Source organism: Pempheris klunzingeri, chromosome 1 (assembly GCF_042242105.1).
Source record: "Pempheris klunzingeri isolate RE-2024b chromosome 1, fPemKlu1.hap1, whole genome shotgun sequence".
Lineage (NCBI taxonomy): Eukaryota > Metazoa > Chordata > Actinopteri > Acropomatiformes > Pempheridae > Pempheris > Pempheris klunzingeri.
This window is the reverse complement of record NC_092012.1, coordinates 7953624-7971059: the sequence shown is the minus strand read 5'-3', so window position 1 is coordinate 7971059 and position 17436 is coordinate 7953624. Positions and strand designations below refer to the sequence as shown.

General features: G+C 37.8%; 1 protein-coding gene across 1 annotated transcript in view; it reads left to right on the top strand.

Moving 5' to 3' along the window:
- The window catches only part of map2k5 (mitogen-activated protein kinase kinase 5), a 57636-nt gene that overhangs the window by 27201 nt on the left and 12999 nt on the right, over positions 1 to 17436 (top strand). Inside the window, exons 17-21 of the mRNA XM_070832819.1 lie at positions 598 to 627; positions 5478 to 5504; positions 5800 to 5832; positions 14817 to 14878; positions 15918 to 15963. Coding sequence (XP_070688920.1) covers positions 598 to 627; positions 5478 to 5504; positions 5800 to 5832; positions 14817 to 14878; positions 15918 to 15963 — 198 coding nt within the window. The remainder of the gene's footprint in view (positions 1 to 597; positions 628 to 5477; positions 5505 to 5799; positions 5833 to 14816; positions 14879 to 15917; positions 15964 to 17436) is intronic.

Below are 17436 nucleotides of genomic sequence, written 5' to 3'. Positions count from 1 at the left end.
AAATAACACACACATACACTCACCACATACAACTGTCTCACAATCCTGTCCTCCTTGTCTTTATCCCTCTATTTTGTTCTCCACAGGTGGTAATCGTGGGGGGTTATTAACTAATAGCTGAGGTTGTTTGATGAGGAAGTGTTATCAGCAGGTGGGCACTAAGCTTACCTCAAAGACAGAAAGTCTCGAGTTCTGCACGCTTCAGTGGCTTTAGCAGCTTTTTCTCTCTGTGTCTACACTTGAATTTGATGCTATGAGGACACTGGGAATGGAAAGGCATTTATACATTAATGTGTGTGTGCATTTATACAAGGCATTTTTATAAGCGCAGGTATAGTCTAATGGCGTCCAATCTAGCAGCCATACAAGAAATTCTACTTAGGTGAAGGTTCCTTTTTAAGGCCATAATTTCTTGTGGTTATATCATGTACTCTATTATATTGTCAAGGATATATACTGTACGTACATACACACTCTGATATTGCCATATGCCCAGGACTTACTGAACCTTTTCCAGTATTTTCTATTATTTCATATGTCTCTGGAAGAATCCAAGAATATCTTTTAGCGCTTATTATTGCTGTCTTCTCTACACAGTTGGCGCTAGGCATGTTCCCCTATCCACAGGTGAGTTTCTTTTGTTGTTTGATTTTTTTGTATTGTATGCTGGATCTTTTCCTGAAAATATCCAGATTTTTTAAAAAGGGATCTTTTTTTTTTTTTTTCAAATCAGATTTTCTTAAAAAATATTTGCATTATTCGATTTTTAAAGTAGATGTTTGTAATAATAATTTAGTGTCACTTTCTAGATTAGTTGTTCAGCACTGATATACATATTTAAATGTCTTTAAATCTACTGTTTGGTTTAATTTTTTCCCCTCATTACACTAAGTTAAAATCCTGCTCAAATGTAATTGCCGACCACAGAAGTGACTTCACAATCCCATCAAGTCTTAATTAGCCCTTTAAGATGGGTTTATCTCTCTAATCCCTAGTTGAGCAATCTAAATCTGGTTACCTCAGGTTACCTCCTGGCCGCCCGCCCGCCCTCACGAAATGTGAAGACAGGTTTTATCTAACGAAGAGTTTGTTATTAGGACTACATCATGATTGTGTGAAAGTTGTGCTCTGAAAACCTTATTTATATTACAGAAACCTTGTGGTTTTTAATACTACTCTACTACTAATACTACTCTTCACTTTATGTGTGGTTTGATTAACAAAGAAAAAAGAAAAAGTCTTGACAGTGTTCTGCTTATTGGCACATTTGATGATCTTCTATGTAATTTTCCTGCGGGCTTGATGTATATCCCACTTGAACTGCTCCGTCAGTCAAATGAAACTTGATTGTGGTTGATTAAAAAAGCAGAGCGTGATGTAACCACTGCGCTATCTGTGATATAGCCTAAGTGACTGCTTTTCTTTCAGTATGCAAACTATCCTGGGAAAGAGGGAACCGATTCACTAGACACTGAAGTTGGATTTCATATGAAAAATCTCTGCATCGATGCATTAAAATGTATTTTAGGCCATAGGTGTTTTGGATATTAATGTTGGTTACTTGAGTTTGAACATGTTATCCTATTAATGTTATCTATTATGTGCTGAGAGGTACCCACATGTGATTTCACAAGAATTAATTCAGCACCTAGTTGTGTCCTTCCGCTGTCAACAGCCATCTGTGAGACAGACTGCACTTTGGATGGAGCAACTTATTTTCTGTGCTGATCGTTCGTTCTTCTGAAAAGCAAATGCAAACGTTTGTGGAGGGGACCAAAGGTGTGTTTATACAGCATTTAAATTGTATAGTGATGTAAATGTCACACAGTGATCAATCACTGTGTCTACATGTGTGGAGAGTGTTTCTGACTACAGCTCAGGGCACGTCTGATTTTAGAGAGCTGTTCCCTCCTTCATTTAATGCCTCCATTATCATGTTAATTGTTAGTCTATGGTTGCAAATGAATAATCTACCCTCATTGATATAAATGGGGTAGACAAAATATTAGAAACACCTCTCGGTTTATAGTTTAGGCTTTCCACTGTCAGCTTTCTTCATCTCAGTGTTAATTTTCCCCTAACTCCATATGGCACTGCAGACAGTTCACCTGCAGGCTGTAGCAGAGTGGTGTGGCGAGCGTGCTCAGATCCAGCTCGTCAGGCGCAGCCAGCCAAAGTCCTCGGGCCTAAGCTGTCATTTTTGCAGACGCTGGCACAGCTGTCTGTGCAAAACCCCCTGCTACACTTCACAGAGAACATTTTAGTACAGACTGAGGGAGAAGTTGGAGACGATGAAAGAGAGAGGGATTGGAAGAGAATCAGTGGCATCTGAGTTTCCACCATAGACTTGTGGGAGATGCAGCATGAGTTGCTAAAGTTGAGTTTGGCTTTGAGCAGTTCATGATTTGCACTTTTAAAAAGCCAGTTGTAGCATTGTTTGGGGTCTTATGTTCACACTTTACATGTGTGCTTGCCAATTGCTTTTGCTCGTGGATGTTTAGTCGATGCATCATCTCATTCAGCTTTTTGTGTGTGTGTATGCACGGAATCATCACCTCATGTTTGTCATGATTAGAGATGGTCTCTTTAAATCCACTTCACCACATGTCGGGATTCATTTGCGTCCTTTGTCAGGAGTTAATGGAGTTTTTGCTCGGCTCGCTCTGAAAGTCTTTGAAGACACCAGACCTGATGTGATGTGTATACAGCCGCCAGCACTATTGCTCCTGATTGATTTGTTGTCTTTTTGTTCCCTCTATGGTTGCTTTTGTTTCTCTTTATTTTGTCATATTTTCTCAAATTTGAATGAATTTCTGGATGAAATATTATGTCAGTTTTTTTGTGTGTATGTTTCTGGAGCTTCCATTACACATCACTGCATCCATCAAACAGCATAGCAGCTTTTCCTTTGTTACTTTGTTTTTTTCCCTTCTCAAATGAAAAGAAAATGGAAATTGTATTCCAGTACTACAGTCTGTACTGTATGTGTGTTGTAAACAATGTTTGCAGCCATTTTTCAGTACCCTGCACCATTCTTAAACTATTTCATATTTTGCATGGTCAGATGTCCTTTTAGAAATTGGTTACATTTTTTATTTCAGTGTACGAGGCTCTCTTTTAGGTTTTAGATTACTAAAAATATTGACTCTTCCCTCTCCATCCTAATTATGTAAACCTACAATACTGTTTATTATTACGCTAACTTTTATTACCCAAACACTTCTGAATAATGCACCTTGTGTGCACAACCCTGTATTTGGCTTCCCTTTGCAGCTGATAAATGATAAATGATTTTTAAATGTAACATTTTGCCATGATAGAGTGAACTCTGTCAAACAATTTGATTAGTAAATCTAAATTCAAACGCTCAGTGGATCTAAGATGAGCAGCACTGAAGCCTCTGGCCAAGAAAAGGTGATCAGTTTGGAGAAGATTAGAGCTGCACTCGTTGGATGAATTTCAACAGCCTATAATTTTAATGTTTTAACACATCTCAGGCTAACAGTATTGTTGTTGACTAACACTTAGTTGTCGTTGACCTGACAATAAAGAAAAGAACAGAGCAAAGAAACTCTCACCATTTTCCTACTTCTTATAGTGGAATCCCCATGGTGCCAGAGAGGGACTGGCCTCAAAATGTCTTGGAAACCCTTGTTTAAAGTGACAGTTTTTATCAAAAAGGGAGAGAATTGTAAGAGTTTTCTGATTTCTTACCCTTGAAGAAATATCTTTGAAAATTCCTAAGGAGGGAAACAGCCATCTGATCGTTTAGACGTCTTTATTGAGTTGCTCTTGAAAGGAACAGACAGCATTTGACATCTAAAAATTGATTTTGTGACTTCTTACTTTCACGCTGGGATTATTTTCAAATAACAAAAAGAAGACCGACGTGGTTTACAAACCGGCTTGTAACAGTCCTGTCCGGTTTAGAGGAACAAAAGGCACATGTTCTCCTCAACTAGTTGTCATTTTGAGACACACAAAAACACACACAGTTATATCCACCTCATGTACAATCCTACACAGACTCCATACAGGCAGTGAAGCACCTTGGCTCCTTCTCACCTTCTGCAGCCTTGCTGTCAAACACCAATTTATTTGTTCTTCTTCGATCAGGTATCAGAAGAAAATGTGAAGAAATGTATTATAGGAAAGTCTTTTTTTTAGTTATAAATGTGATATTAAGTAATGTTTACCCTCAGGACCAACATGAGGATAATAATATGTCTACCAGATAATCAGTCCACAGTGAGACTCAGTGAGACTGAGTGAAGAGGGAGAGGTAGGGATGGATTATTACACCTCCCCTTTTGATATGTGGTCAAGCTACCTAGTACAAGAAGAATAAGTGCTCAATTGTGCTTGAATAAGTTAAGTCTCCCACTATCCAATTTCAACCCCCGGAGCAGCATGCAATTTTGTCCTAGTAATTATTTCTGAACAAATTAGTTTTCCATAGTTGCCTTTAATGTGTCTGAATCAGGCAAAACTGGATATAGAGGCAGTTTAGGAGTCTCTTGGTATTTGCAGAGTGTGAAAACCTGTATTTAATTGAGTGAATCAATAAGTGCTCTAATGCACTGTCAAAAGACCTGGAGAAATGAGCAATTTATTTACCAAACATTATTAGACTTTTAGCTGATCTTGGGTTTCAGGCCTTGAAGTTATAAATTTGGGTTTTTAGAAATTAAAATGGATAGTCCTGGTGAATTCATTCTTAGGGGCTTTAAATAAGAAACCTAAATGCTTTCTCTTAATGTCTTAAAATGACACCGCAGTGTCATTTTAAGACATTATCTCAGGTAGTGTCTAGATCTTCCATATTAAAAGTTCCTTTTCTAGCTTCTATTTTTCAAGCATCGAGTCCTTTCATATGTTTTGATTGTAACTGTAGAAAGTGCAGTACAGTGAGTCAGAAAAGTGTTTATCTTAGATACATTTTTCTATCTTTAATTTACCCTGATTTACAAGGCCAACAAGTTGCTTGTTGTTGTTTTTTCACACCCTCGAAGATCTGCTCTGAAATCCCTTTTTCCTGTTTTGCAAAGCCCAAAAGATGATCGCTGTAATGCCGTTGCCATCATTTATGTAGGTAGCTTACCACGTCTCGGCCTGTTTAGTTTAGTGTTGCAACAAATTTACACATTGTACATTCTCAGTTACAAAGATTGCACACACTGTTTATAACAGTTACTCTACATGCCAGCACATCTAGATAACCTGGAGGGAAGGCATAAAGTACTACTCTAAAAATTAGCATTAGTGGATCTTTTACCCCCATTTTCCACAAATGAGAGTGAGGCCATTAACATTTGTGTGTTTTCATTATGTAAATGGTGTTAACGCATACTCACAAATTGCCAACAGGAAAGCAATAATTTTCTCCTAGTGATCATAATGTGTCCAAGTGCATCATCTTGATTATGACACACTAATTACATATTGCCTCGTCCCCTCTTCTCTGTCTTGCCCTACAGATTCAGAAAAACCAAGGATCTTTAATGGTAAGTTTTATTGCATTAGAATAGGAGGAGAGGAAATACAAGTCTCCCACACTAGTCTGTTACTCTTGGTTGGCTCTCTCATTTGAAAAAACACTCAAATTGCATTTTTGCAATGAAATATTAGATCATGCTTAAACTGCTGGTATTACATTAGGTGCCATTATGGAATAATAAAAACACTTAGTAGCTGAAGGATGGCTTTGCTTGATCTGGCTGCATTTGATTAATCTAAGTAGATACTTTTTTTTATTCCATGTAGGCTAACATGTTATTTTCTGTGTGTCTCCTCTTCCAGCCTCTCCAGTTACTGCAATGCATCGTTGATGAGGTGAGTCGTCGTCTTATGTGCTTTTGCATCTAAAGTCAGTCCTAATGGCCCGGAAAGCTTATATTTTGTTTCCTAATGAAGCAAACCACTCAGGCGGCTTTGCTCCCCACTCACTCAACCCTTCACCCTATGCAACTGCCTCAGGCAATACACATATGCACACGCACATTACTGTAGAGGTTGGTCCTGTCATGAGTGACACACACACATACACACAGCAACACAGCTCTGAATTTTGTATACTACAGAGACCAAAGCTGACAAAAATTTGTTTAACTGGGGCTCATCTCTTAACTGCACTGGCTGTTCATGTTTCTATATAAAAAGGCATAACACACACACAAACACACAACTAAAAAGTGATGACACATGAGCACTGAGGACCACTGTGAGTACTTAGCCATCTACTAAGTAGCATCTTGTTTTATTTTACAACATACAAACATGCATATACATGTACGTGTAAACATAAATGTGTGGAACAGCAACATACAGACCACACAAAAACAAAAACTAATTTAAAAATGAAAGCAAAGATGAACAGACAAATAAAAAAGTTGACAAACATAATTTCATAAGATGTTATTTTAACCAATATATCCATCTGCTTTTTAAAAGCAGGTTTAAGACAGACACTCCATCTTATACTCAGTGTCTTCCACTTTCCATGATTTTACAGTTCACTGTGATTCATTTGAACACTGTAGATAACCCAAACTTTAACAATTTTCATAATAAACAAGAAAAGTGCACTTAATAGAGTGCAGATCTCCACCAGGTGATCTCTGCTACGGCTAATCATAACCTAACCTAAACCTAACCCAACTGTGGAGGGCTCCACGACAGGAAACACTATCTGATTGGGGAACAGATGACAACACAACAGCTGATAACACCAGCTCCCAATCAAAAGTCGGGCAAGATCACAGCAAAGATAACAGAAACATCAATTTATTCATGTCGTATAGTGCATAACTTTTGTTGATGATAAAATGGCGGCAGATGCTCCAGTTGAAAAAACCAAACCCAACTTTTATATGAATGTCAGTTTTTGACGAAGGCCAAAAATGTGTTCTGCAACAGACTCTGTAAGGCTTGTTTTTAGCCAAGCTGGAAATGCTTTTTGCTATGTGATTTCAAACTGAAGCAGTTATTGATCACTTGTGGTGCCTACCGGGCAGTTCAAAGGAGTGAGAAACCACAAGTGGATGTTCAGCATATACACATAAATGTGCACAAAATATGTTAGTCCAGTAGCATGAAGTATTAGCCACGGACAGACAGATGAACACACCCAACACATCTTCCCCTCAAAGCGTGCTCCTAGTGGAGATAATATAAATACTAAGAGCAGTGGCATGTTACTGATGTATATCATGATAGTGATATGTAGCACATTTATCACCCTCTTTATATTGAATTTACCTGTGAAACTGAATTTTTTTCTAACATACACTCAGTTTATCAGTTAAAGACTTCAAAAACCAGGCACCATCACCGTACTACCTACCACAAAGAATTTTCAGTTTCTTCGTGTATAGTCATGCTGTTTTATTGTTGGTGTATACATAAAGGTTTAAGCTCACACTGCCTACATTTTCTTCAAAGGCAGCAATCACAACCTTTCCATCCTCTCTCTTTTTCCCCGTCTCGTCAGTCCTTTGCTGACGCAAAGAAATTGCAAAAATATCACAACACCTATCAAACCTAAACCACCCCCCCCCCAAACTCTATCGCCAGCCATATAACACATTAAACATACAATGTCACTTGTCCTTAACTGCCTATGGATTGGCCGTAATTAATAATTAAATGCTTTTGGTTGTAGTGGATTGACCCGGTCTGAACTGTTCATTAGTCAGCTAGACAGAGGCATCATTCAAACTATTTTCCCTGTGCCTTTTGCTGTCCCCCCCTCCCTTGAGGCGAGAGAACTTTCTCTGCTGTCCCTAGCGAGCCAGCGCTGCTTTACTGTCCCAGCTAATACAGTGCTTTGGAGGAAGAGACAAGAGCATAAGCACACTTTGAAAGTCCCTCTGAGAGAATGTAAAGGCTGAGGCCTATGCTAGGGTGAGGAAGTGCATTCACACCACTGGGCAGTAGAATACCCAGAGAGCTCAGTCTTAGTGGTCCCAGTTTGTAGCCAGTTCAGGTCCGCTCTAATACAGTGCAGCCCCTCTGCATTGCTCGACCATTTTAATCACCTCTCAGCACTTTAAAGGACAATATTGTTACGCCTGTCACATTTCTGAAGGAGATTTCTAATAGTGTTGATCCCATAATTTTATCCACTGTAATTGGGTCTGTCCACTGGCTGTGGTCCCTCCTTCCTTAAGCACACAGTAGTGCACCCACTTCTCAAGAAACCTGGCCTCGACCCTTTCAGTATTATCCATTTCTATGTTAATATTTATACTAAATGCTTAAATAATTACTTAAATTCATTTCTTTTATCAATAACCATAATATCTTTGATACATTTCACTCAGATCAAATATTATTCAAACTCTGGAGCACCCTGCCTGACTTCTGTCTGAGACTTACAGAAATCACTTTGTAGAATTTCTTCGAATTTTAGAACTTCTTCTACTCTTCTAAAAAATCTTGGTCCAAACACGTAAAGGACTTTTTAAATTTGTTTTGGAAGAGTGCTTCCGTTTTATTATTATTTATTTATTAATTTTTGTTATAGTGCAATTTGTTGAATATAGAGGCACCGGTGAGCTCTATAAGCTGCCTTTTTATCTGTACCTTCATAAACAAACTTGTATGAATGGACTAACAATGATTCCGTAGAGTAGTTAATTAAGTTAAAGCTTAAGGTATTTGTAATTGGGCCGGACACACCTGACTTCAACATCATGGCAGTTGTGATAAATTGTACCTGACTTACTGACATTTAGTAAGTATTGCTCATCAGTGTATATAGTAGATGTAATCCAAATAGTTTTTATTTTCTATAGCTGTGATGCTTTGATATTATGTATGACTTATCTACTAGGGATTTAAAAGTTGCTTTAATGGCTGAATGACTAATGGGCTCCTGTGAGTGGATCATTAATATTATTGTAGCTAGAGGTACACATCTGGTGGGGGGAAAGGTATGACTGTCTGCCTCTTTCTTTCTCTTTCTATCACACAAACACAGTGAGGCACGGCTGAGAGGCTGAAATAAAGATTTAAACATTGGATGTTAGACACAAAGGATTGTACTTTTCAATCTCAAACACAAAAGTGGCTCCATAGAGGAACAGAGGTCTCAAAGATTCTATTGTCATTTTTATGTAGCATGGAGAGTGGCCTTGAAAATCATGGCTTGAACATAGATACACTGTAATAGAGAGGAGAAAAAGTGCTTCTCAGTTTACCTGATAGATGGGACACTGAAGGAGTCGGTTCACCCAAGTTACAAGAAACATATTTTCTCGTTGCTACTTTCTCTGGTAGAAAGTAGTTGGAGTTAAAACATTTGAACACTAGAATGGAGTCATAAGTTATATTGTGGGCTTGACAAAAGCAATATATATGGGTGCCTTTGAAGAAACAGATTTTACGCATGGCCAGACCAAAAAGACACAGAATCATGTTTAAGGAGAACAAACCCAGGAGCCCTGAATGAAGAGGGGAACATTAGAGTCATATTTGATAAGCTTTTGCTCATTTGGATGAGTTTTTGGAGAAAAACAGGCTTAACCACAACCCCCCACAGCTGTATAATGGCCATGCATTATCAAGCCATATACAGTATGTCAGCAATTCAAGTATAACTTAAGTTATGTTGAGGCTAAAGAACCATAACCCTTGTGTGTATAATTTCACTTGTAAGCAAGTGCACTTGTACCATTAGAAATTATCCAGTGGATCTTTTAAAATGTTAGTTGGTATTAGTGAACGGCAGAGAAACATGCTCACCTTATTGAGCCTAGATCTCAAACAAGAACTTCTCTGTAGTTGTTCCTTCCATCCGTCCACCCTCATTAATGTACCTCTCACCCCTGTTTGTTGAATAGCATGTGGCTCCACTAATAAAGAACTCCCACTTTATTTTCAAGCCTGTAATTACGGATCTAATTTTGCCTAATAATTGCTTCATGGCAATGACATGTATATTTACTCGTACCCTTGTACCCTCGTAGTGTGTGTTCTGTCTCATAGTGGAGCGCAAGGAATAATTCACGCGGACTAGCCACTTTCATCAGCCTGCTTGTCTTTTGTGCCGTCGCCTGCTGCCACATCAAAGCTGCAGCGGTGTTCCTCTCAGCTGGAGACATGAATACATGCATAAATGTGTGTGTTTGTGTTTGTGTTTGCAAAAAGGCACATGTGCATGCAAATATGTGGGAAAAGTGCAGAGAGAGATTTTCTATCAGACTTAGCCTACACAACACATAAATGAATTGTGTAGTCAACACTTTGCACAAACTGTGGGTCCAATTGATCCCGTTTGCCTGTGTGTGTGTGTGTGTGTGTGTGTATTTGTGTATACACTATAGTACAGTAGTTGCAAATTATTTGGTACTCTTCTTCTAAACAGAGTGTAAACTCAGGCTTGTGGTGTGAAGTGCTCAAGGGCATTTGTTTGTGCATGCCTGTGTGTGTATGTGCATATGCTATGATATATTGCTCATCCAAGCGGCGGCAGCACTATGAAGTGCTGTGAGATTAGAGGGGAACCCATTCCTTTGTTAATTTAAATGGGTTCATGCATCATGCTTTGCGGGAGCCTGCCGATCAGAGCATTAAGGAATGGCGAACACTGCCCAGAGGTGTTTTTAATGGCACAGCAGGGCTCCTGATGTAAAGAGGTTTAATTCTCTGCATTTGAATAAATGCCTGGTTGTGGATCCAGGCTTTATATTTTTGTGCACATCTGAGTAGTTCGTGTATTTTTGTTCATGTCATTGGATGTCACTGTTGTGCATATTTTGTATATCGTGTTGGACTTCCACCTACTAGTCAGTTTTTGATATGTACTTATTGTAAACATCCCCTTGGATTTTAGTAATCCCGATTTGTTGGTGTTTTACTTAATGCCAGCTTTCTCATTTATAAGAAGCCTGTGTGTTGGAACATTAGCATATACTGTGCAACATACTGTATATGAATGCTATATACTTAAAGCAACTTAAAAATATTCATATAGACACCACAATACACCACAATATTTTGTAAGCGCCATGATTTTTTTTCTTTTGAATTAATGTGTAACTGACATTACTGAATTCTACCTGTTGTTTTATTTTAATTTCTATATTAATTTATGCTTTTTTGAGAAAATCAATCAAACACAAATTTCAACCCTATAAAGCAGAAAATGCTCATTCTGTTGCTTTCATATTAGGCTCTTTTTAGGCGTTTATTGGGACTGAGACAAAGAGAGGATACAGATGTTATCACCATGCACTCGTCAACATTTTTTGTCCAAGGATATCAAGGCAAATAATAGAATGAACGTAAATATTAAGTACTTTTTATGCCGATGGCCAAAGGTAGGATAAATGGATGGAGTGATAATATGAGGAGCATTGATAGAGGGTCAGTCTGGCCCATCTGTTCTACATGACACGGATCATCGAACGTCCACTGACGACATGTAGCAAGCCTGACACACACACACACACACACACACACACACACACACACACACACACCTACCTTACTGTTATTCATCTACGCAGCAATTTACATACGTAGTATTAGGTCTCACTTTACCCCTGATTTTGGGTCAGTTTTTGTCTTTAAAAGTTAAAAACAACCATAAATATTTTGCCTAGTTTGAACAGGTTGGTTCTAGCTTCAAGAGCCGTAATGTATGAATAAAAATGCTGCTTTTTCAAAAGTGCTTGAAGGCGGTCTGACCTGCTGTAAAAGAAATTGTTAAAGGTAAAGTAGCCAGTTCAATAAACTGCCAATAAACTATCAATAAAAGAACACACTTTGGGAACACAGCAAAAACCTGTATTAATGGAGGAAACGCCACTCTTTGTCTGAAAGAAGTTGTTTCTTTGACACAGCGAGGCAGATTGCACAATGTCAAATAAAAGCAATCTTATTCAAGAAATATGTCATACACAAATCACCACCATTCAGATATGTAGTCTTCATCAAAAGGGCTCAATATAACTTATAATATCCTCACTTACTCCAGTCTCTGTATCCAGGGTGCACCTTCAGGTATCTCTTGAGATTCGTAGCATTTTAAAACACCATAACACACTCATATTTTCCCTCCACAGCATTATACTGTAAGTAAGACGGATCCAAACATCCACCTTTTTCCTACAATTCTTGTTGCTATCATGTATTTTACCCACCGTCCTGTCATGTTAGTCAAACTCTGAAAACACACTATATCAGTATGAAGTTAGTGCTGCAAGAGTCATAGGGAAAGCGAGTCAGGTGGAAAGCAGGAAGAGAGAATAAAGCCTTTGTGTCAAGGATGTTTAAATGAACATGACTGCAAAATCTGTTTTTATTAATCATTCAGTTGTTATTACTTCAGTCCGTCTTTTAAGAGTAAATGGATTTTACCTTGTATCATTTTGGGTTTTGAGTGCTTAGACAAGATTTTGTCACAATTTAGTTGTTAAAGAATATATTTCAGCATACTTTTCATCAACAAAACACTACCTTACAAACCCACAAGGCCGTACAGTGACAATGGCAAAACAGAGGATAACAATCTGTTAAAAACAACCCTTTTCATTTCCTCTTTGTTACAAATGCAGTGTTAGGAGCATGCAGGCAGAGAGCCTCAAAGATCTTTATCAAAAAATTTAGGCATTTAACACCAAGGGTGAAACTAATCAGTGATTGTTCAAGTGCAAGGGTTCAGATGTTGGAATCGCAGCTCTCCACAGTGTGTCAAATCAATCATTTCTACGTTTTCTTCACCACCATATGCAAATAAATATTGAGTTCAAAATGTGCATTGCATCAGAATTCAACATATCGTTATGCCATCAGCATTCAACAATGACTAGGTTTTATAGTTTCTGTTAAAAAAAAAAAGCATTTTGCAAAAATATAAAGAATTGAGACATAAATGATCTTTTTTCGTATTTCAACACTGATACATGGTGAAAAAATGAGTTGTACCTACAAATATAACTCCGCTGTATCACTGCATCTCTGCACAACCCTGCTGATACACTGTATATATAGTCTTTATACATGATGTGCACTGTGAAGCCTGTCAGAAACTTAACATTGATTTTAATTATTTCTTTTTATATGAATTTAGTCTTTTTACATAATTTCAGGCATTTTACATGCAGTAAGAAAAAAAGAATATACTTAGAAAGTTATTACGACGGGAAAGTTAATCTAGAAATGTTACTGTTATTATTTACAAAACAGAGAGCATTTTGGAATAAACCTCTACATTTCCTGTATATGTCCTGTATCATAAACACAGTGCTTAGCTTTTGTAACAAATCAAACCACTTTTGCAAGTTATGATGGTTTTAATTGTGTATAGGCCTCCTGCCTCCACAGTGTTATATACATTAGGAGGTTCAGCTTCACTGGACCAGTATGATGACGCATCACTGCAATCAACACTGGTGGGCTATGTGATATTTACATGTATATATCTGTGTCATCACAGCCAGAGAATAAATGCTTTTATTAAAAAGCATGTAATGCTGTTGACAGCCTTAATGTACAGCAGCTTTTCTATATATAAATCTCTTCTTGAGTTGGTTCCTCCTTATCTGTGTACACATGTGTAAAAACCAAAATCAGTATGGCCTGCACTCTCACAATATTCCGCAGATGTTAAAAAAGCTCTTAAATATGCTGCCCCCTCTTCCCGGAGTAATGGAGAGAAGGACCTGAAATTTTCAGAGCTGATTAATATCAGGGAGTTTAAGTTTATTTCAAAGGATAGAGAAAATGGTACACTTGGTCAATGATTGCTCCTAAATTTTCAGTTAAATCGTTTAGAAAATTGCACCATAACTGGACTTTTACCCTTGAGCTCGTATTATATATTAACTGGATATTACGCTCACTCATTTGTAGTATCACAGTTATATTTGCCTGCTTTTTTTGTTTGTTTTTATTGTAGCATTGTTTATGCTGCTGTCTTGACCAGGGCAGTCTTGAAAAAGAGATTTTGATCTCAGTGAGAGTTTTACTCGGTTAAATAAGGAATAGCTAATGATATAAATTAATTGTGTGCCACATCGTGTGAGATTGGTCTAAGAAAACATTAGTCGTAATCTTTGGTAGTTTGTGTGATATCAATTAGAGTCGTGTGTGATGAATGCACAGTGAGCAGTAGCCCTACAATGGACCGTACATAGAAAAACGTATATAAGAGCAGAGCCATGTCATCAGCTTACATCCATTCATCTACACCACTCTTATGTTTTGAAACTTTCTCTATTTTGCTGACTGTTGAGAGTCCATAAACTTCTTTTCATTTTGCTTCCATTGTTTTGATTTTGTTACCCTGACCTTGGTTCAAAAATGCCACTTAAAAATTGTAGTGTGTAGATGTGAGTCAAAGCAGCAGTCGCACTGTGGTCTTAAATTTCAGACACTGCCAGAATTTTGCCACTTGCTCTCTTTGGTTTACAAAAGAGTGTTTTGAGTAAAGTTTTTACTCTCTGACAATTCTCAACTTTCATCAGAAACAGCAAAAAAGACCTTAAAAGAGACCTTAAAAATGTATCCATTCAAGATGGTCCTATTTATGAGATTCTGAGCTTTCTCATTTTGTGCCTCTATTTTATGGTGGATTTTAACTTTTGTTTAAATCATTAAACTGAGTTTTGTTATTTTAATGTTTAATTAAATTGCACAACACAGACAGGATTAAATGCGTATTGGGTTTAATATATTCAAACTCTTAATCTATTTTTCCATATAAGTCATGCAGAGTTGAGTGTAAGGACGCCTCAGTCAGTGCAGTGAGTTATTATCACCCCAGATTAAAATGTTACCTGTTGTCTAAATTGTTTTGTTCCTCTTCACAGGATCCTCCAGTTTTTCCTGTCGGCCAATTCAGTGAGAAGTTTGTTCACTTCATCACTCAGTGGTGAGTCAGTTACAGTTTAATACACTTTGTGTATTTCTAGAGAGATACAGAAATTATTTTAATTAACACCCTCCGATTTTAAATGGAATTTCTCTGTTTTCAACAGCTGTTGTCTATGTAGTGCATGTTTGTGGTTCTAGTTTGTCCTAGCTTAATATGTTTGGCACAGTCAACCATCTGAGCCCCACAGAGCCAGACTGAACAATCACAAAGACCACAAGCTGCATTTAACATAGATGGAGCAAATTATTGTAGATGAATCAAAGGTATAATGGGATTAAAGTGTATTTGCCTGTGTGTTAATGCATTGTGGTTGTAATAGTTTTAACAATGATTGTCAGTGCTTCAGCACTGAATAAAAAGCTGTCTTTATTAGGAATGATTGATTTATCTAATGCAACGGGATAAGGACAATGTTTGCCCTGCATTTGCCTCTGATTCATTAGCCTCTTGTAACCTTTACAGTTGCACAAACATCTACGTACACACCCAAACCACAAGCACACAGTGTGTGTGTGCAGCACGCACTAGCTGGCTATACCGTCTGTTGTTTATCCCCCGTGCCTGCTTTATTTACTCAAACAGGGCACCTCTCTCAGGACAGACTGAGATACTGGTTCCCTGCCCTGCATTAGTGTAGACAGGCTATTCTCAGAGGATCATGGCCCATTCATTGTGATACATAAACCAGTTATGTGACTGACTAACTGCAGACAGACCCCTGCACTAATTCTTCAAAGTCTCCATTGTAGGTCGTTTTGACATTTTTTTTTTAATGTGCTCTTAGTAACAAGAAATATTAATTAAATGATTCTAATTGAAATAAACGTGCTGTGTTGTTAGGCTATAGTGTTTGTCTATCAAGCCTTCTCTTTCGGTTGATGTGGCATGAAAGGTTTTGTTTCAAGTCTCCTCTTGAGTATTCATTTAAAGATTAGAATTATGCCGTTGAAATGAAAGTTGGAACAAAAACATTTCTTGCACACAAACACAGTTTGAATAGTGGCTGGATATAGACTGGTTGTATCTCTTTTTTCAGTATGCGGCGGCAACCCAAAGAGAGACCTGCCCCTAATAACCTCATGGTAAGTTAAACCAAGCCTTCCATTAAACAGTTCCAAGGACCACAAACTATAACTTTGAATAACTGTGTATACAGGGTGATCATATTCATGCATTCCAATAAAAATTCAATTAAACATAATTTTATTATCTCTGTAGTTTTTGGAGTATACAATTGTATTTTTCGCAATGATTGAGGTGTTTTAGGTCAAGGACCCTTGAAGTTGGCATTGCTGTGTGGAAACAACAGTAATGAACTTTTTGCTACCAATGAAAGATGTCAGAGAGAGGTCAGTGAGAAACCTTGAGGTAGGATTGAAACCTACTTCAGCGATAATTTGTTCAATTCACTGCATTGGAGTGAACCTGAATGAACCAGGCCTAGCTGTTGTACCAGAGTCAAATAATTCTAGTTTACAAAAATTAAGTTTTATAGCCTAATGAAAATTGGAGCAAGTGACAAAAGGAAATTATTTCTAAGTGTGTGTGTGTGTGTGTGTGTCTGCCTGTCTTTGTACATGTATAAAAGTTTACCGTCACTAACGTGACCTCGTGTTTCATCTGTAAATTAGAGGCAGTTTTCTTTTTATTCATGATTTAAACCACTAGGCTTGTTTTACAATTCATAATACATTACCTTTCCCTTTTGGTCATTTACATGCATAGTTACTATTTTGTCATTAAACAGCCTTTGGCAGGATTAATCTATATGTCCTCTCTGAAATATTGACATTTCTAATGGTCAGAATTCTAAAATATGAGGAGCTGAAGCCCTAAGTTTGTTCTGTTTAATAGCTTTAGGACAACATAAAAGATGCTATTAATAAGGATAAAATTATAACTAGGTATTAACAAAAGCAAAACATAGTCTAAAACTCGATGGCAATGTGTCTGTTATACCATCTGTAACTGGCTTAATACGTGTGTGTGTTGAAGTTTCTATAAAGAAGTTTGATAATGTTGATTCTCACTGGTTTAGACTTGCTGGCTTAGAATAAGGTTGCTGTGATTTGGTTTTGTCATTGTACTAACAGGCCTATTAAGTTAATTAATATTTGTATTCCAAAGCCACTGTGCTTTGTCACTCTGGTACAGTAGAGTTTTACCGATGAGGTTGTCTGAGTGGTATAGAAGCCAAGCCGTGTGCCTCTCTCCCTGTGTGCACTTGATGATTTCCTTTCTTTTGGCGTTGGCAAACGGCAGTTTGCACAAACTGCCTTTTAAGAGTCGCAACACGCTCTGGTTTCTGTGTTAGGACCAAGGACAGCAACAGTTAGGTCCGCAGAGAGAGGAGGAGTGAAGGTTTGAGTTGTGGGGACGGAGGGCTGGAGGGTGTAAATGCAGAGCTGCTAACAGATTGTATGTTCTCAGTCTCACACCAGAAAGGAGGAGTAAAGGGAAATGTTGTCTAGACTCATTGGGATTTCTTGCCTCCAGACAGAAGTGTTTCTCTTGAGGGAGAGACCACGCACTGCTCCTTTTGGGGGGCGGGGGAG